Below are 21,275 nucleotides of genomic sequence, written 5' to 3'. Positions count from 1 at the left end.
AAACTAAAATAAATACTTATCATTTCATTTTCTTGGGTACCAATCCAGTGAAATCATGAGTAAAATTAGGGAAATACATATTGCTAAAGAAAATTAAAATAAACACTTTTTTTTCTTTTTATTCAACCTGAATGCAAAATGTTGTTTTGCTTCTCTATTATGTACAATATAATCTACACTTTTAAAATGTGATGCAAACCTGAACCACCACCTCCCAAACAAACCTATAAAGATGAAGAACATATTCTTTTTCATTGTAAATTACTAAATTCTTACGATCTAGATAGGTTATGTTTCATTGCTACGTATTGCCGTTAATGGTTTGAGGCAAATGGGTCATGTTGTGTTACTTTGAGTGCTGAGATGTCCGAGTTGATAACTGCAACACTTGGTGCATGGGTGTATAACATCAAATTATGTGTTAAATGTTGCCCACCAGGCATTCATTACAACCTGGTCACCTGAGAGAGGGGATTCCCCCATCTGCGGCCCCTTCTCAAGGTTTCTCATTCGTCCACAATTTTTTTTTTTTTTGTTATTCTTTGCCGTTGTGAGGGTTAAGATCAGGTGAGGTCGTTAATATTTGTCAACTGTGGTCATGTGAAGCCCTTTGAGACGTCTGTGTGATGAAGGGCTATATAAATGATTTTGACTTGACTTAATTTCAGTTGACTTCATTCAGAACTCCAACTCAATACAACATCTTTGACAGTGAAAACAAACACATCCACATCTCTTACCTTGTCTTCAGGACAGTGAAGACAACTTGAACATAGTCAAAGCATACAGACATGGTCAAGTACCATTTGTTTTTTTTTTTTGCTGATGGAAAATCCATATCAGTGTTCCTTGAAGCGAAGTACATACTGAATTAATGACTTCCACAAACATTTTGAGTGATCACAATACAACTTTATTTTTAGACAATGAATGCTGCACCACAGGACAAAGCAGTGTCTTGAATGCAACAATGTTTTGTTTCTAAGAAAGGGGAATGTTTTTTTCTTTATTTTACTTCAAGCCTGCCTGTGTTCAGTAAAAGCAAAAAAAACAAATAAAAGAGCAGCAGACTGGTCTTTCCTTGTCAAGATTTCTTTGTATACTTCAAGAATAATGATGAAACCCTGTGTCCTTACAATTGAGTATGGCATTTTTAAAATACATTGGTGCATGTTTATCCGTCATCCTTTGAGATCAGCCTCTCTGAAAAGGAGGATCCTGATCAGGACCAGAGCGGTAGGGGACTTAAGTTTCTATTGGGTCAACGATTGTCAGAATAAAAAGCTTTTAATTGATTGTCAAGCAAGTGCACAGATTCTTGGCAATGGGCATTTTGATTTGTGCTGCTGCGATATATTCCTGTAAGATGTTAATAATACTTATGGCGCTATACCTAAGTTCCTCCAGAGGAGAAGCCGAATTGCCTATTTGGATCTCGAGCTGCAATAGTTCAGCACACCCTGATTTCTGTCACTAACAAGAGTGGGGACACCAGTGGGCAGATCCTCTTGTAAAGCTATTATAAATTGGAACATTTTGCCAGAAAAGATTGCTATTGTGGAGACAAGTTCTGGTTGCTGAAGCGATAAATGACACCACCGGGAAGAGGAGTACACACACGGCAAGTAGTCACAAGCAACCACCTTAGCATTCACTGCCAAAACCACCATCACTCTCAGCATCACCTTTTCATCTTCGTTCATCCGGTTGGACAGCAGAAGACAACCAGGAGGGTTCTTCATAATGAATGCAAAACTTAAGCGTGAGTCCAAAGAAGGTGAGCTCTTGTCACTGCACAAAAGTGATGCAAAAAGGTGGCTGGGAATCTTGTCTGCTGAATCGTTTGCAGAGTGCAGATGGACGTACAGCGCATGACCTTGAAGCCGTTCAGGGGTCATGGGAGAGGCTGGAAATATCACGGTCCATCAAGGTGCAAGTTATGACCTTGAGCCTGCTGTGTTCGCCTTGCTTCCAAACAGCGACAAACCCACATGGACACAACCTCGGCATTTCCATCGTTGTACTGCACGATGAAGGGATGATCCTAAAAAAAAATGGAAAAAGAAAAAGGATTAATGAAGAACTTTGATGAGTGCATATGGTACTTCTCAGTTACGGTGCACTCACTAGTCAGACCTTTTCATTTTTGTTAGGATGCAACCAAGTCAATATACAATCAAAACCATATAATGACAACACAGATTAACTGAAATGTTCAAACATTTTAGAAAAAAAACCCAACCATCTTAAATCTTTAACAGTTTAATTGTTTGATTTTGGGTCTCACCTAAAATGTAAAAATAATCCCAATAAGAGAGGAATAATCTGAGTATTTTGCCCTGCCCCACTCCCCCACATACCAGTCCTAAATATCTATCAGTGATCACAATTCAAAGAGCAAAATTGTTAAGACGATGGTAGAACAACAAAAAAACCCACCAGTGCTGGGCACTCTGACCCGGGGACTGAATAGTCCCGTCGGACACCCATTTTTGGGGCGGTAGGGTAACAACTTTCTAAAAGAGGGATTGTTTAACCAAAGATGGAGGTGGGGCCCGACAATTTTTATGAATAAGACCAGAGGGTCGAGGCCGGAAGTCTATCCAGAGCGTGGACGGATGGCGGGGGGTCAAGTGCCCAGCTCTGGAAAACGCAAAATGTAAATCAGCAAGTAACTATTTTGACATTGAAAATGTTGACCCCACAGAATTCAAATTCCAATCACTTAATAAGTTGAAACTCAATTATACAACTTGCGTCGCAGGTTTTTCTCCATTCTTTTGCTCAAAGTTTGGTGGCGGCTACCATTTCTATAAATAACGCTTTGAATACTTACAATACTTCTCCTGTTAACATCAGATTTATTCATCGATGCTTAAATGAACAGAAGGAGCAATAAATATACACACTCTTTTCTTTCTGATGTAGTGTCAGTCCCAATGTGCAATATCTTTTATGATCAATTTTACTATTAACAGCTTGGAAGTGCACATAATAATAAAAATAACCCAAATAAATCAAAGTGGAAGATGATTAAATGCTCTTAAATATTTAAGACTAAGCGATTACACTTTGTTATCATAATGTCTTGTTGGGCCATTTGTGATGATTGGCTTTATTGATCTCCTTGACAGGCTGAAAACAGTTTAGTAACAGAACATCATTTTAAATCGTCTATATATTACAGGTTAACAACACAATGTGCATCAGTACAGTGTTCATTTCCACTATTGGAGACTGGATTGTCTGGTTGGTAACTAAAAAGCAAACCGTGCACAGCAAAATAGGACTAGAGAAGATACCGATGTTCAGTCTTGTTTGAAAAACGCTAAAGTTGTACTGTGCTATCAGCCCCGATAATCCTAGATAAACTTGTAACTTTCAAGGGAGTGAGAAACCTCATAAATCGTCGTTGTTCTTCGAATGGGCAACTGGGATTAACACAGTCTGAGGTTAATTACTAACATATCAGTGCAAATTGTACGTGTGTGTGTGCGTGTGTCTGTGTGTGAGTGCGCCCGCAAGCGTGTCAGTCCACCCCGTGTATTTGACACAGGGTGGACTGGAGGACACTTGTCGGTGTCCCAAAGTGTTGAACGTCCATATCATCTATCATTCCGCTCTTACTCAATGGTGGTGATAAAGGAGCAGTCCTAAGTCTTTTTTTTTTTCCTTCCTTAACACAGCTCCCCACCTCTGGTTTACAAATAGACTCGTCTAGGCCAGCGGTGTCTGATGGAACTTTACATGGATGAAGTACTTGCTACACAGTCGGCATAAAAAAATTCTGTTACAGTCATTGCATTTTGGGATGAGGTATCTGCAACAAAAAAAAGTGTAATCTTTCTGTTGTTTCACTTTAAAATCCAATGTCAACATCCTAATTTTGTGACAACAGAGTAGTTTACCCATCTAGCGTGGTCTCCAGTTCTACTGGAAGTGACCGTATAATAACAGAGTATCTTTTAACGCTAGTTGCACGCACATTTTTTTTTTTTTGTGTAATCTTGAGCCTGAGTCAACATGATTTAAAAGATGCGTAGTTCAGCGGCAAGCATTTCACATTTTGCGATGCGAACAGATGATACGTTGGTGTTCACCGTGATCTTCCAAATCAACGACACCCATTGATTCCTTCTGTTGACCACTCAGAAGTAATTTTCCACATATTCACAATGTGCTCTGCAATTGCGGGTTTGAAGAAATCGCCTGCGGTATTTTTTTGCAAATTGATATGATGGAGTTACTCTCAGTTTTATCAAGTGTGGTCAGTGTTAGCTTTTTGGATTTCGTTGCTACTTTCAGACGGGACTTCAGGGAAGCTTAGATTCACCAGAGAGCTCATACTTTGTGTGACATATTGAACTTGAAAACAGAATTTATGCGTAACAACACTACATAAGCAGGACAGCGTGTGAGTATAATCACATTGTCACATGAACAAATACTGACCCAAAATTTTGTATGTAAACTTTACCATTGAATAGACTTTGACGTTCAAAAATCGACTGAACAAGGCGCTGAGTGAACTATTTTTATTCATTCATAGCAGAATACAGATGACATGCCTGGACCCTGATTTGTGAGAACAACCAATATACTAGAATGTTAAGTGTGGATATGAGGGTTATTTGTGTTTGGCCCAAGGATGTTTGATAACACTTTTTTTCCAGATCGACACCAGTTCAAGTACTCAACTCTTGAGTACTCACATATAACAAGTACTGAGACCACTAGAAATTTTGATTTCAATTAACACAATGGCAGATCATTTTAAACAAAGACCTTTCATCTTGTTCTGCTTAAATGCGACACAGCCACTAAAATAACACAAAAAGAAATACAAAGAACTGTGTTTTGGATTTATTTGTAATAAATGAACAAAAGCGCAAAAACAACTAACAACTCTGAGTGGTATAGCTGAGCACAAGTAAATTTGGGTAAATAATTTTTTTTCCGACTGCTTTGCAGCAACTATCACTGGAGCACTTCTCACAGTGCTCCATCCGTGACAATGAAGATGCACGTCGGTCGTTAGCTGCAGTATTGAAACTAACAACTGGAGGGTTACAAAACAAGGCTAAAATGTTTTTTTTAACATCGTCATGCACCTGTGGCATCACAGTCCTGGCAATTGCAGATCAAATGTTAATGTCATAATTGGGCTCCGCAACCTTCGTGTGTTAAATTGAAGGTTAATTAACGGTATCATAACAGTGTGATTAATATTCTGTTTAAAATTTCAAAAGAGCTTGTGGCAAGTTTTGTTACATTGTGGTCGGTTGCTTGGTTCTGTTGTTTTTTGGTACATATACTTACATACACAGAACAGTTTTCACACACATATTTACTGAAATTACACTCCAGTATAACTTTACAACTGCTGGTTAATCATAGAGACTACGGTGTCTTCCACCTGGCGAACAAAATCGAGTTACATCCGTGTCGTATGCAACTAAATGAAAATGGCTTCAGGCAACTACGGAGAGAAGTTGACAGGAGAACTTGAATGAGGCTCCAATGGCGTGACTAACTATGCATCAGTGCCATGTTGCAGCACACCAGCATGTGTGAATGGGATATTTGTCAACAAAAACCCATGGGTCAAACATGAAAGCATTTTGGAGTAAAGGTGCTGACAGGAAAGTTCAGGGTGGACGCAAGACATCTGACAACACACGAGGAACCCAAATGAGGTGCAATGATATGCTGACCTTGTGATTCCTGAGAGCACAGCTGTGTAATCGCACAATGTTCAAACTGAGAGTTGTTGTTGGTCACAAAAAGACAGGACCATTTAAAGATCTGTAGGCATAGCTTAGGTGTGCCCAAAACCGAAGGGTTTGAGTCTGCAAACAAACAAGAAGCGATCTTGATGCTGATGGGATGCTAGTCTCCTTTCTAACACTGTTGAGGTGTCCTTGGAGCAAGGCTTCAACCCCGTTCCCAATATGAAGAAAAAAAAATCTGAAAATTTTAGGTGAAAAAAAAACCAATTCCATGTTTCAACATCTGTTTATATTTTAACTCCTAGTTATTTTTATTTACAATCAATTGAGAAGAAAAAAAATCACATTGAAAGAAATATACAATTATCCGTTATTGAGAGCCTTTGTTTTTGTGGTAGAGGGGGAAATATGGCAAAACACTACATTTTGTATATTTTACGGATTTTTTGTTTCAATTATGATCATGAACTCAAATGGACTGTCATAAATGAGAAATAGTATGATAACATGTTTCATGTTGACAGATAACTAAGGCAAAATGTGAGTTTATTTGATTAAAAACCTGTTGAGTAAATTAGAGGTATTGTACTGAACTGTATTTTAAAAGAGAATATATGTGTTAATCTGGAGACAGGCAGACATGGGCGGGAGTCTTTTGTGAAAACCAGGGGCTCATCTGGTGTCTCTGGGGTTGAATGTGTTTCTGTGCACGCCTTTGAATAGAGAAGCAGAATGGGGGGGCTGCATTGACAAGGGTGCTAAAAGGCAGTGTGAAGGCTGCTGGCTAGGGAATGAGGGATGATGAGGGGAAGCGGGAGCGAGAGATGGCATGTCAATCAAATCGCAATCAATGTAATTGTGTTCAATGCTTGCATTGCTTTTTCTGGCCTTCAAAAATAAGCACAAGGACAAAATACACCGGTGATAAATTTGAAAATAAAGGAATTTTAAGATAACATTTGTGTATTTTTTTTTTTAGAACAAGTGGGAGGGAGACAACAAATACATAAAGGGTATTTTTTGTAGCTTATTAATTTTTGTGCTTTTCATTTGCTGTTTTATTTTTTTGTTTAGTTTACTTATTTTGTGTTTTTCACTTACAGTTTTCGTTTAGCTATTTTTTCTTCCTTTTTTTCCCCATTTGCTGCAGCAATTAGTTTTTTGTCATAGGGTTAATTTTTATTGTTGTTTTTTTTTTTTCATTATTTCTTATGTTTTTCACTTCTGAGCCACTGCAGGATAGAGTGTTTTGAAGCAAACGCAAGAAACCTCATACAGGATCAGTGATCATCAAATCCTACCAGTTTAGCTCCTGGACACGGGCCAGTGGAAAGTTTCCTTAATCTAGCAATGTCATTAACTTATGCCTATAGTATAGAGTGTCCACAATAAAAAATGCATAAGTATAAGGAGAAAAAAAACTCACTTTCCTTTCAGACGCCTCATCATATGTTCATTTCAAAAGACAAAGACTCTTACAAATAGAATAAAGTAATACCAGAAAAATGACTATTTGATTGAGCTGACTTTTCATTGTTCTTACGGCCAACAAAATGACATCTGCATCCGTTTTCACAGTTGACCGGCAGTCCATAAGTTACAACCAGTTTGCTTACAGCAATCATTTGAGAAGAGGTCGTTTTTATTAGGAGCTCCAAGCCCAAACCTACAAAACGTGGTCATACAATCAAGATGCCGTTATTACTAGAGAGTATGTTGACTTGCTCAGCATTTACTGAACTATTATTTGATAAGGTTGGCTACCAGTAGAAAGGAGCAGCTAAAATAAAAACTAAAGGCAAATGGTAGCGCAGGCAAAACAGGTCGATGCTGTTTGGCACATTAACATACAGATAGAATAGGTAAAAGAGTTTTAATGGACTCGGGAGGCTGTCGGAATGGGGCAGAGTAAGAAGTGTGGAGGAAAGAGTGAATGAGGCAGAGGAGCGAAAGAGAGAGACAATCAGCATGCTGGCATTACAAAAGGCAGGCAACCATTACCTTACATCTCTTGGCTCATAGCGGGGAGAATGAAATGAAATGCTTACAGGAAAACAAAAATACAGCTAAGGGGGAAAAGTAGACGAAAGAGAAACTCGGCAGGACAAAAGTGAACAACACAATAATTACATGTATTGCTAAATGTGTAAAGCCTGTGTAAAGACGACATCCACCCATTCATCTACTTCCGCTTATCCACCGTAAACTCGTGGGGATAGCAGTTTGAGTAGAAAAGCCCAGACGTCCGCTCCCCAGCCACTTCGTCCGGCACTTCAGGGCCATCCTGGGGTGGTCTAAGGCCAGCCGGGAGACATGTGGTGACCAGTGTCCAGGGTTGACCTAGGACCTTCCCGCGTGTGGGATGCCCGGAGCACCTCACCAGGCAAGTGTCCGAGAGGCATTCTAATCGGATGCCCGAGCCACCTCATCTGGCTTCTCTCAATGCAGAGGAGCAGGTGATCTAACTCAGTGCCCCTCCCGGATGACCGAGCTGCTCACCCGATCTCGAAGAAAGAGCCCGGACACCCTGTGAGGGATACTCAATTCGGCTGCTTGTATCTGTTGTATCTTGTTCTTTTGGTCATGAGCAAAAGCTCGTGACCATAGGTGAGGGTAGGTACGTAGGTCAACTGGTAAATTGAGAGCTCCGCATTTCGGCTCAGCTTCTTCTTCACCACGATGGAAACGAGATACAAAGTCTGCACCAATGCTAACGCCACAGTAAAATGCAAGAAGCGTTATTTGAAAAAAAAAAAAAAAAAGCCCATGACTGCTTTTTTTCAGAATTGATAGTTTACGAATACAGTAAAATAGAACTGAACATAATGAGCAAAACCCAGAATGTTGTTGATATTCTAAATTATTTTTGAGTCTGGTGTTGTGTAATGCTTTTCCTTACTAGGGTAGACCCTGAACTGGTCCCCAGCCAATCACTGGGCACAAATAGACAACCATTCACACGCACATTCATGCCTACGGGCGATTAATAGTCTTCATTCAAAAAAAAAAGGGTGGATTTGAACCCACAACCTCTTAACTGTAAGCTTGATGTGTTATTATCATAAGTATCATTTCTAATCAAACCAGACATCTATCTATCAGACAAACAGATCTGCTCAAAGAAAAAAAAAAAACAACAAACAAACAAAAAAAAACAAAAACAAAACGCATCTAAATGACAAAAACGTGTTTTGGATAAAGTGGTAGACATAGCGGCATCATTTGTCTAAAAGTTGATGAATGGCCACGAAAACTAACTTCAGCCTAAAAAGTACTGAAAACAAAACAAAAAAACAAAACAACAACAGCAAATGATTTTGTCATGAAACATTCACTTCCAATGAGTGTCAGACGATGGTTTCCATTTAGCCCTCTATGGTGTCAGACTGCAAACTTGCTATCTGTTAGCAGCTCCACATTTACACCCTTCAATGCTCTGTCCCCTCAACGTAAAACTTCACTCCATCGCTCTCAGAGGACCTAACTGTCGCTCGTCCTTGGCCTTAAAACAGACAGCAAAATTTCTCTTAGCTTTAAAGGTGTTCGGACAAATTGTGACGCAGAGAAGATGAGAGAAGTTGTACGGTGCACGTTTGAGGTTCCAGAGTTGGGCTGTAATGCACCTTTGGAAAATATAGGGAAAGATGAATACAGGCCTATGATAATGTGACGTGTTATTGCTTTTGTTTAAAGAAATAAATGTAATCACATCCACATTTGTATCAATTTTGAAAGCCTAATAAGTGTATTTTTTTTTAGAAAAAAAATGATTTAATAAACTTTACTCATTGACTGGTGCAGAGGTGGTGACATGCGCCAACGGAAGAGCCACATTGACGTATCAGGATTAATCAGTCAAATGTCTTCATTTAGAAATGCTGCTCACGTTTTTGTGCACAGTTTTACGAAATTAGCTGCAAAAAGTGAAGACCGCTTCCCCATTCATACGCTTTCATTATTTTCTCGGAAATATTAGTCTTGAATGAACCGATCATAAGTGCAAGAATCTACTAGGAATGACACAAACTTGGGCAGGGAAAAGATGCAAAATCCAAACGAACTGTGATGGCCAGAACCAACACTGAGTATGTTGATTGCACATAATGACCGGTGAAGCGGATCAACAAATAAGGATACCATGACTAAACATTGAATGTAAGATGGGCAGCCAGTGAAACTGTTCGTGTCAATAAGCACAACTATATCGTTGTATATCCCTTGGGCTGTGCAATTAATTGGGATTACAACACTCCACAATAACAAAATTGGCATGATCATAAAAAACGATTATTCTATACAATATATATTATCATACGTATAACATTGTTAAAATAGTACTTATTTGACGATGTCTAATACTACAGTGTGCATACTTGAGTTGTTGAGCATTCTAATGAAATTATTTAAATGTTGCAACACTTCTAAGGCAATTTAGAAGTGTATAGCAAATAAACTCCATTGCAGTTTCTTTATACGAGGAAACCGTACACAAAATTATACATTTGCACCAGTTTTTAAAATTATTTTAAGATAGAATAAATTAGATGTGTCTGAATATTGTTTCCACGTATACATTTTTTTTTGTTTTGTACCACCACCACCAAAAAAAAAAATAAATTCAATTATTACTAAAATAATTGTGATTAATATTTTTTTCAAAATCGAGCACCCCTACATATCCCCATGAACTTTTCCAGCCAAATAAAACTGAAAAAATTTTAACAATGCCAGCCTTTGAAATGCGCAAAAATATTAAGTTTCATGGTATTGTTTTAATTTAAAAGGACAGTGTGTATAATTGACTGAAATCCAGCAGTGAACTAATAGAATGCAGCGATTTAAGTTCGAAGCGCGTCCATTTTCAATCGAGCACACTACGTTGCCTCAGAAAGACCATACTTGGCAAGCCTTTCTTCAACATAGATGCAAGCAAGATGTCATCACAAACGATTTCGATTACCTCAATTCCCAGTCACTTAGGTTACTCGAGCCATGTAACAGGCAGACGTTTGTGATTTAATAATTGCCTTATTATTTATAATAGACTCAACTTTTGTCGTAGCCAGACCTTAAATATTGACACCATATTGCATTGAAATAAAACCGGACAACTCAAAGAGTAAAAAGTTCCTCAGTGTAGTAAAAGTTAATAGCTACAAATATTTAAATAATGTGGGCTTTCAATCAATCTATAAAAGCTGACATATATCTAAAATAATGATGGGGAACAAATTACTTTGCTATTTTACTTCATTACAGACACAGTCCATCTAGTCACTTAGGCCTGGTTGGAATGTCAAATGTTAAATATTCATTAAGATTGCAAGCAGCCGCCCGCAGCTTCTTGCAAAAAAATTAGTTCCAGTCACATATTTTGCAAATACTGTATATCTTCAGTCACTGTCAATCGTTACATCATACCTAACTCCAATATGCCAGCTGAGATGAGTTTTAATCAGCAAACAAGACCATGCTGTACTGTCGCAAAAAATGTTAAATATTGTTTTTAGTTAGAACCATTTTAATAATGGACATTGTTGACATTTGACTCAATATAATGTTCCATTGTATAGAAATTGGGTTATTGAAAAGTTTAAAAAAAAATAATAATAAAGAAAATTGATTGATTTTACTGGTTTTAAACGAGTAACATACCTAAAATGGATTACAATGGAAATCAATAGAAGACTGAAGCATTCTAATCTTATTTGTTGTTTTGTTTATTTAAAGTTGGTCGCACCAGTGCAAACTGTAACAGCATGTATGAGTGAAAAGTGCCATTCTCTTAAATACTGACGGGATTTAAAAATGTACTTATTTTAGAATGACTATATAACGCATTTCTAGCATCACTGAAAATTGTGCTACATTTAAATCGGCCACCGCACATTTGTGCACAAAGCTTGCATTTTCTTTTTTTGTTGTTGTTTGGGGTTGGCGGGAGCAGCGAGTTCAACGGGGCTAGAGATTTGTCGTCTCATTCGCCTAAGACTTATTCAAACTAACATTTTTTCGGAGTGAAGCTAATGAATGTAATCACTTCATGAACTGATTCACTCCTGTCTCGATTCAGTTTGACACATGCCGCATGCGTGTGCATCCATGAGGTCGGAGGGTTGGAAAACCAAACAGCAATCGCTGGCGCTCATTTGAGAAAGACACAAAAAGTGTTACGTACACTCCTGCTGAAATACAGAGGCAAAGACGTCACTGAAAGACTTGTTTTTATCTGCTAAACAGGGTCAAAATAGATTTAATTAACTCTTGAACAGTACTTTGGCCGGAATTATCAACAAAGTGCCAATTTAATAAATTACTGCTGAAGAGCGCCTTAAACCAGTCTCAAGGTTTTTCGCAGACCTCTGTCACATTTTTCATTACAAGCAAGTTTATTCATGTTATTTTCACATAGCAGTACGGATTTTAAAAGGTCCTTGACTGCGAACCCGGAAACATCACAAAAAGTACAACAGTAGACAAACGCTGATAACACTTTCTAAACAGAATCTCAACGTGATTATTTTGAAGGTTACAATTGCTTAGTAGAGTAAATTGTTTTAACTTACCATTAAGTTATTGGGTGCAGGTCTCTCTTTGGGGTTTCTTCTCATACTGAAAGAGCAGGCAGTTTCGAAAATTTACTCAATACAAGATATTCACTTGTAATATTATTGTTCCAATCCATAAATTAATCCATTCATGCACTCATTTTTTATATCATGTATCTCATGGGGATGAGAGGCGGGCTACTGCAGTCATATTTCATAATTTAGATAGCAAAACGAATTCATGTTCTTAAAAAGAAAACTATGACGATTCCCTCAGGGAGAGAACAATGAAAATGTGCGTGAGATTGCAAAGAAGAGGTGAATGCATTCAGATGACGAAAATCACATCTCGTATGAAGATTAGACTTACCACTGAGTGACGAAGTGAACAAACGTCTCGCTGAACTGTCCAGCAGGAAGAACTGGAGGATCCTTTGAAGATAAATAACAAAAAAAATGGTAAATGTTACATTAATTTTTTAATATTGGTGTTTGTTAGTTTAGAAAGAAAAACTAAAATTTACTGTTCAAATGGACTGGTTAAATTGCCTTTTTTTGGTTGAAAAAAATACATTATAATGAAAAATGGAGGGGAATAGGTACTTGTGAAAAAGGTGCACTTTCATTCCATTCTGACTATACAAATGTTTTTATATATTCGTTTGCCGTTCTTTTTGGGCCCTCTTAAACTCTTGCTACGACCGCACCATCCGAAAGGGGAGCTATCGCAGTTTACGTGCTTCTTTCCGCAATGTCACTGCATCCTACAAACCTCCTTTTAAAGTGCATAAATGACAACACATCAAATAAATAAAAGCCGCTGTTATGACAAATCATCTAAGCCCACCAACAGTACTTACTAACAAATTCACCTTTTGCAGAATATCAAACAAACGCACACACTTATGCATGTATTCATGTTTCCAGCTGAGATGAAGACTGTGCAGCTTTGATGTGGCAACAGGCAAAAGCACAAAAGACAAGCAGGCTGATGAAAGTGGCTCATCTATGTGAATTATTCCTCCGGTTGTCAACAAGCTTCTACTATGAGAACAAGGCTACAAGGGTACGAGTAAATATACATGTCATTGCCATGAAGCAATTACTCGGCAAAATTAGATCAGTAATTACAGGCTTGAAAATAAAGAGGGGAGTTCTTGATCAGTGGAGGTGCTTGCGTTACGCAAAGAGGAAAAGAGGGGCATTAATGAGAGCAGACAGGGCAGATGTTAGGACCAACTACAGAGAAGCTCTGTTTCAAGGTATCAACTCAAAACATTTTCAATAGATCACTACAATCAAACAATTTCTTTGAGAGAGTTGTTTCATTCAAAATGTAATAATTACATTAACAGGCAGGAATTTTCAAGGCTTAGAGCCAGTGATGGGCGTAACACGTTACAAAAGTAATAAGTCACAATAATATATTGGGTTTATGTGGTAAGTATTATAACAAGTCACTCATTACCTTTTTGTGTCATTAGTTACTGGGAAATAAGCAGTGTTGCGAAGAATTAAAGTGGAAGTCAAACAAAACATTTCATTGACAATAATATGTTCGATGCGCTCCCACTAGTCCAAAAATAGCTATCTGATTAATATTGCGTTCGTGAAATATGAATTGTGAAGCAAATACATCTGTTTTTAGCTATCTCACGGGGCAGCCATTTTGCCACTTGCTGTCGACTGGGCTAGGGTAGCGACGAATCATTTACTCATGCGCAACACTATATGTTTCAAGATTCTCATTAGTTAACTTTACCATCCATGTTTAAAAATTTTGCATTTGCCTTTGAAATTGTTGAAAGCGTTAATAAATTAATTACAGAGTTAACGAAAAACATTAACAAAAAAACTTTCACACACGCACAGGGTGTCCCATAAAAATGTATACACACAGCATCTGATACTTTTGGGAGGGTTTTCTTCGCAAATTAAACCAATTGGAATGAAAATTAAGAAAGGACATTGAATCTAAAATGTTACTGAAAGTAAGAAAACAGTTGAAATGCAAATACCAAGAGAATTGTTTCATAATGAGTGTGATTCCATTGCTTTGAGTCGTAGGATTTCACAACAGGAAGTGACAAAAAATGGTTTGTAAAGTCGATTACTTTTTGAAAATTAAACTAATTTCATTAAACACTTAGCAACTTGTGTGTTTTCACAAGATCGGGCATATGTTTCCAAAACTAAATATCTTAATGTATTCTACACATAATTGAATTTAAAATGATGTGTAATGCATGGAAGTACCTCAAAAACTTGACAAAGTTTCATTATGAAAATGTTCAAAATCCCTTTGTGACAAGAAAAGTACAGGCCAACGTCAGCTGAACGTCTGACAACCATTTGGCAAACAATTGTGACCTTGAACGAACGCGAACGCACATTTTTCTACCTTCACCAACAGTCGGAAATGCTCCCCGCTCAGTGGGACAGGGGGTTCAGGAAAAAGATATTGACCCCGAACAAAGTGTTAAAAGATCACTGGGAAGTAAATTCTTACATCAAATAAGGACATTATCGGAAATATTAATCTTTTCAAATTTGAGGAAGTTTGAAAAATGTGATTTGGCCTCAACCCCAAATGAACTTTGAAGATCCCATTGAGATTACAATTCATCTCCTGAGGTATCATCTGCCAAAGTTTGCTTGTTTTATTGTTGCTACTTTTCTTTTAATTAGGTCAAATTACTAATTAATTGAATAATTTTGTAAGATTATTTGCCTTTTTTCATGGATATTCTATCTCCAATGCATTTGGCCACATCCAGAAAATAAAATGGATTTTGACATTTTTTTTTTTTTAATAATAAGACGTAATACATAATGTTTACATTAACACTTTATACAGACTGTCCAATATTTACACTTTACTCCAAATATGCACAGCCCAGATTACGGGCCAGGCTGGAAGGAAAACAACAAACGATAATCCCTCCATCTGCAAGGTGAATGGTGTTCATATTTGATTTGATTTTCATCCCACTTAAAAAAAGCAGAAAGTATCAATTTGTGGTGTTAGAACTCTCCCACGCAAGCAGACTGCTCGTCACGGACCGAAGTGACGTGTCAAATCATGTGTTGCATGAAATGACAACATCGAGGAGTGATCAAAACATTCGATTATTCACATGATGTTTAACCTAAAAAGTATTTCAATGGAAAACTTTTCCATCAAAACACAGACTCCTCTCTCTCAACAGAGGAGCGTTTAACACCCACGTGATTGTTGTGGTGCATGAAAGCATTAAATTAAAAGTAGAAATAGACTTGTTAAAGAAAGAGGGCCTAGATTTGACGATTATCCATATTTGGATTCAAAACATTCGCTGGTGCCCGGATCATGACGGCAATTGCTTCTGCTCAAAGGCAAAGAAGACCGTCGTCGTTGTAACGCGGCCATTTTTGTGTCTGCGGTTCGATTTTGTCCGGGCTGTAACTAAAAAAATAACTCAAAACTAATCACTGCAACATATGCCTGATTTTGTTAAAACACATCACATATATACATAAACACAATTAACTCTACACGTTTAAAGATATACACACATAAATAAAAAAGAAAATCAATATATATTTATTTACCCTGTAACAAGGTACAAGGCACTTGTTACAAAACACCAGAGTCTAGACCCCACACCCCCAAAAATAAATAAATTAAATCACATGAAACAGAAAAGTCCCAACAAAAATATTTTTCACATTATGTACTATTTAAAATTCTTTAGGTATTGTAATTAGTCTGACACGAACTTACTGATTTATTTGAATGTTGTTCGGTTATGACTAGACAATATTTGTAACACACATTATTAAGTGAGGGGCAACGTGCATGCTCACTGTCTTTTCTGATGTGGCTCGACTGAGTGCAATTTTTTTTTTTTTAATGAGTTGCTTTTTTAGCATAAATCTATCAAAATAGATAACCTTATATAATTTATGTCGCTGCCCTTTTATAATGTATGTGGTGCAAATGAATAATATTTGAAATGCTGTTGTGTGTTTTGCAGGATCCTGGTATGTACTGTATTCCTCAAGCTGCATATGACACATGAGACGGAGGACTTGATTCAATGATTTCTAGCAGTAACTTTATAAAAAGGATGCATTTAAACAACATAGCTGGGATAGGCTTCAGCACCCCCCACAACCCCTGTGAGGAGAAGCGGTACAGATCATGGATGGATGGAATATTCGCCTGTTTTGGAAAGAGCTGCTGTTTATGTGATATTCTAAAATATAAACATCAATTTTCAGTCAGTACAAACGAGTCAGTGTGTAATTAAGTTAATAAATTCATTGCAGTCGTTCCGTTAGCTGACAATACACTCTCTCAGTTCTTCACAACATACATAGTAATCATTTAACTTGTTTACATATAAAAAAAATATATCACACGAGGCAAGTGCTTAAGAGTTCCTGTCTCAAAATAATTTTTTAATCTGCTCTGTGCTGCTGACTTTGTAGAAAACACAACATCAGTGTTGTACATAACACTTAATAAATGAAATGTCCGCGATACAAATGTGCAAGTCTATACTGTAGTGTATTGCCTAAGGCAGTTGCTTTGGGTGAAAGGCTGAGTGAGCAGGGAGCTAAGCTACTCGAATGGTTTGCTTCATTAGGAAACAAAATATAAGCTTTCTGGTCCATTAGGGCTGACTTTAGATGCAAAAGCACATAAGACGACGACTCACCTCATCAACGATGCATTGCAGTAACTGAAGAGGCTGGAAGAGGAGATGAAAAACACGTTAGCTGATAGGGATTTTCTTGGCAATATGCAAAATAAGTGTTGTAATTCGTCTTCGTGGATAAATGAAATACAGGGAAGACAAACAAAGCCATCGTTAGCGGCTATCAACACTATTACTATTACTATTATTATTGTTGTACATGAGCACCAACTAGAATCTCAGCAGTGATGCAGTGCAGTGAAATCTGAGAACATAAGACCATGCTATGAGTTTGCAAAGAAACAAACAAACCTTACCATTAACGATCCTTGGTTTTTCTGGATCTGTATCACAAACCAGAGAAGGGAGATATGGCAATATGTAATTAGCATATCATAATCAAGACGATCCACTTGGACACATTATGATCACAAGGAGAAAATTATTGCTTTCCTGGTGGCAATTTGTGGGTGTGCGTAACACCATTTACATAATGAAAACACACAATTGTTAATGGCCTTGCTCCCATTTGGGAGAATGGGCATAAAAGATCCACTAATGTGAATTCTCAGAGTAGCACTTTATTCTTGCCCTGCAGGTTATCTCGAGGTACTGAGATGTACAATAATTGCTACAATCGGCATGACCAGATGTCAAAGTGAGTATGTTCAAAGTGCCAATCTATAACACAGTGCAACTTGAAGTCGATTCACAGGATGCTGGTCTCCAATTTGTTTGGATTCAATGGAGAGAAAAAAAATCAGCTCCAAAGGACAACCTTGATGTATCTTAAAAACATTTTTAATGTAAAAAATGTTTTAAGCAATATGGCTAGCATTTTCAAGTATAAAATGAACGTAACTATTATTCTAATAATTGCAAATGTATACTAAAACGTTTACACAAATTTTACTCATGACAAACACCATAAATCCATACAGCATATTTCAAGGGACTTAAGGACGCTTAACATTAAATAAATCATTAAGTTAATTTAAATGCTGAGTATGTTTGGATTGCCATGTTGGGAGATTAGTAGCTCGCGCTGGCCACCAGCTGATAGATGGCCGGCTTGACAGCAAACAGCAGCTTGATGTCACATTCAATTGTTTAATGGCGGTCCATACCGATCTTACCGGCATACTGCTCTGCATTGTGGCCAAAGTTAGAATACAAGACAATCTATTCATGATCAGTTAGACCGAATGCAAGTGTTTGCCATTGTCCTAATATGCACTCTTATCCACCTAACCCATCATTCACTGTATAGTCCCTAACTATATATAAAGTAGTGCCCTCATTTTGTTTGGTTAGTAGTGACTAATAGTGTGAATGATTGCTGTTTGTCTATGTGTGCCATCTGATTGGCTGGCAACCAGTCCAGGGTGTACCACGCCTACTGCCACAAGACAGCTCCAGTAAACAGAGGATAGGATCAAGGATCCCGTTTGGCACTTTGGATAATGGATGGGGTTGGCTAGATAAATGGCTGGATGCACATAACTATTTTCAATTAAATATATTCAAGTAAAATTAATTAATTATTTCCGTGGCGTGTACTTACTGTAAGGCGTCGTGCTTGCGCCATACTGTTTTCTTGTTCGCACTCCATTGTGGTCAGTGTTGAACTGTTGCGTGAACATCGATGCTCACTACTTTTCCAAGTGCATCGTGGGTAATATTGTAATTTTGAGTGCCCTTCTTTGATGCGTGTTTCTGTCAGTCATCACCGAAACGGGCGTCCGTCAATTACAGACTAAGTGGTCTGTTTGTACTTTTTCGTAGTTGCGTTGACTTATTAAAGATGAAATATTATTTGTCAAAATAAAATTACCTAAAATCAGCCCCTTTTCTTCGGTTCCTTATTTTCACTCGTAAAAAACGAAAACAAAAATTGATAGATAGCCCCACAATCAACATATTAAATCCAATCAACGCCAAGATTCGAACGTCAAGATATAAACCAAATTAATGCTCTGGTTGATTTGGCCTGAAAAGAAGACAGTGAACGGACAGTTTTATGGCAAAATAAATGACAAAGACAACTAAAAAATAAAATAAAATCTGTAAACTGTAGCTATACTAGTTCCACACACTGTATCTAAAATTTGGTCAACAGGGGTGTGCCTTCCCTAACAAGTTTGGCTGGACAATAGTAAAAAGACATATTCATGGTCACCTTAGAAAATAAAGTTTTCTAGAAACAAAAGTTGATATTTTCTCTAATTGATTGAGCGATGGCTGTTCCAAAATCGAGACTCTGCTAATGTCTGTCTAATCTAATAACATTTCCAATAAAAATGTTCATTATGCAACTCTTTTAAATTTATATTACAACACTTATTGATTCACTCAATTAAATACAGGTTCCCACACACTGTAAATATCAAGAGACTCTTAAACTGCCTCCATATCCACTTTTGCCTGATTCAGACACATTAAAGGCAACAATGTAAAAGTAATTTGCCCTGAAATAATTACTTGGACCAAATTGCAAACTGCTTCAGACGTTGAAATTGTATTGTGGAACACAAACCAATTCGAGCATAACCAAACACTTATTTTTGTATGGGAAAGCTTAACCACGCATCAAAAGTGATCCCTTCCATATCTTTATTTCTTAACACTGAGCTTGTTTAGCACTTATGAATATGAACATAGTTACGTCCTTCTAGAGCGAGCAAGACCTCTCTGCAAGGCATTTCACATTTTTAAATGTTTCAGACAACTTTTCCTCACGTCCCCATAAGCTTGGTTTGCACGCTGCTTTCTCTTCTCTTCTGTATGACCTTTCATGTATTCTAAAGCATTACAAAGTAAAACAAAGAATTAAGAACTTGCTCTGGATAGATTGAGCAAGTCAAAAAATTCACAAAGACTACGTTGCGTTAATTTTGCCAGAAAAATAACAAGATGAGGAAAAAGAATACCATTTAGCAAAGAAAAAAAAGACAAGTCAGTCAGGACCAAATGTGTTACTGGCTGTCCACACATCAGACCTGGCGTCTTCAAATACATTTGAGGCCGGTGGAGCAAGACCTCAATTAACTCTTGACAAGGATCTTTGATCATGACAAACACAAGTATCAACTCAACTTAACATCCACTGGGAGTACGCACACACATCATGCATCTTTCACTACAGTCAAGCCTAAAAAAAAACTTCAATCTTCAATCTGTGTTAAAAGGCTCTCAGGGAAAGTGTAATGGGGGGGTTGTACAGACGGCCGTGCCAATGTCTGTAAAAATGACAGTTTCGGCCTGAGGACTTTGGCGAGTTGCGCCTTTCTTGCTAGATCCAAGCCCTCTTGCCAGACCACTCGGCAACAGCCTGCAGGTGATCGGTCAGCAGTGCCATATGGAGGCTGAGAAAAATTAAGAGATTACAAAGCTGCATGACACTAAGACACTCACTAAGACTTTTTGGGCTTTTACGTCTTGCTCCACTTGAAAAACATGATCAAGAACTCCACATTACTAGGACTACCCTATGACTTCATAGCTAGTAATAATAACATCGATGTATCCATTCATTATAAGACACCTTCACTTTGTTTACATAGTGCATTGAGAGAAGAAAAGTGTCCACTTGTAGTATAGATAACTGGAAAGACATCAGGGCATTGTACAAGAACCCAACAACACGGCCTGAGACAAGAGGGCTGATGTCTAGCAAAGAGGAAGAATGTTGTCAATCAAAAAATGGAAATATATACAGGCAGCTGACACAGGATGACACTCTATTCAGAGTTAAAATATACAAAGAGGTTGTTATCAGCTGATCAAAATGAAAATGATGCAGAGAGAATTCATATGCCTACGTTTTTGTCCTAAGCTTGAAGGGTTGGGTAGCACCGTTGATCGAAAGGAACAGAGTGGCGAGTGTGCGACCATGCTTTGAAGAATATTTCCCCATCTGGACCGACTGAATAAAGCCAAAGAGGTAAGGGACATTTTGCTGCTATGCTAACTGCAGTAACTTGAAAATTACTAATTTCACACTCCCATCAAGCCCATGTCACATGCATATACTATGCTGCCTACAATATGTCATCTATTGTCACTAATCATGTGGACTGTACATATGAATTATGCAAACGTGGAGTTAAAGATGGTAGTGCACACTAAAGCTAAAACCAATGAATCAATTACAAAAAACGTTCGGAAGCTATTCAATAAGGAACAAATAGATGGTGTAATCTTGTGTAAAAGCAAGTCTAAGGTACAGAAAATGTCGTGTGTGCGAGTGTAACAAAAATGTATGTAGAAAGAGAAAGAGAAAGAGAGAGAGAGAGAGAGAGCATGAGAGAGCAAGA

General features: G+C 37.7%; 1 protein-coding gene across 1 annotated transcript in view; it reads right to left on the bottom strand.

Annotated features, from left to right (window-relative positions):
- Nucleotides 1-890: 890 nt before the first annotated feature.
- The window catches only part of map2k5 (mitogen-activated protein kinase kinase 5), a 41,148-nt gene continuing 20,763 nt past the window's right edge, over nucleotides 891-21,275 (bottom strand). Inside the window, exons 18-22 of the mRNA XM_088296873.1 lie at nucleotides 17,277-17,303; nucleotides 16,981-17,013; nucleotides 12,648-12,709; nucleotides 12,296-12,341; nucleotides 891-2,044 (exon numbers count right to left, since the gene is read on the bottom strand). Coding sequence (XP_088152999.1) covers nucleotides 1,916-2,044; nucleotides 12,296-12,341; nucleotides 12,648-12,709; nucleotides 16,981-17,013; nucleotides 17,277-17,303 — 297 coding nt within the window. The 3' untranslated portion in view covers nucleotides 891-1,915. The remainder of the gene's footprint in view (nucleotides 2,045-12,295; nucleotides 12,342-12,647; nucleotides 12,710-16,980; nucleotides 17,014-17,276; nucleotides 17,304-21,275) is intronic.

Source organism: Idiotropiscis lumnitzeri, chromosome 5 (assembly GCF_059441095.1).
Source record: "Idiotropiscis lumnitzeri isolate Australia: NSW breed Sydney's pygmy pipehorse chromosome 5, RoL_Ilum_1.0, whole genome shotgun sequence".
Lineage (NCBI taxonomy): Eukaryota > Metazoa > Chordata > Actinopteri > Syngnathiformes > Syngnathidae > Idiotropiscis > Idiotropiscis lumnitzeri.
Note: the sequence above shows the minus strand (reverse complement) of the source record. Positions and strands in the feature narration are given on the sequence as shown.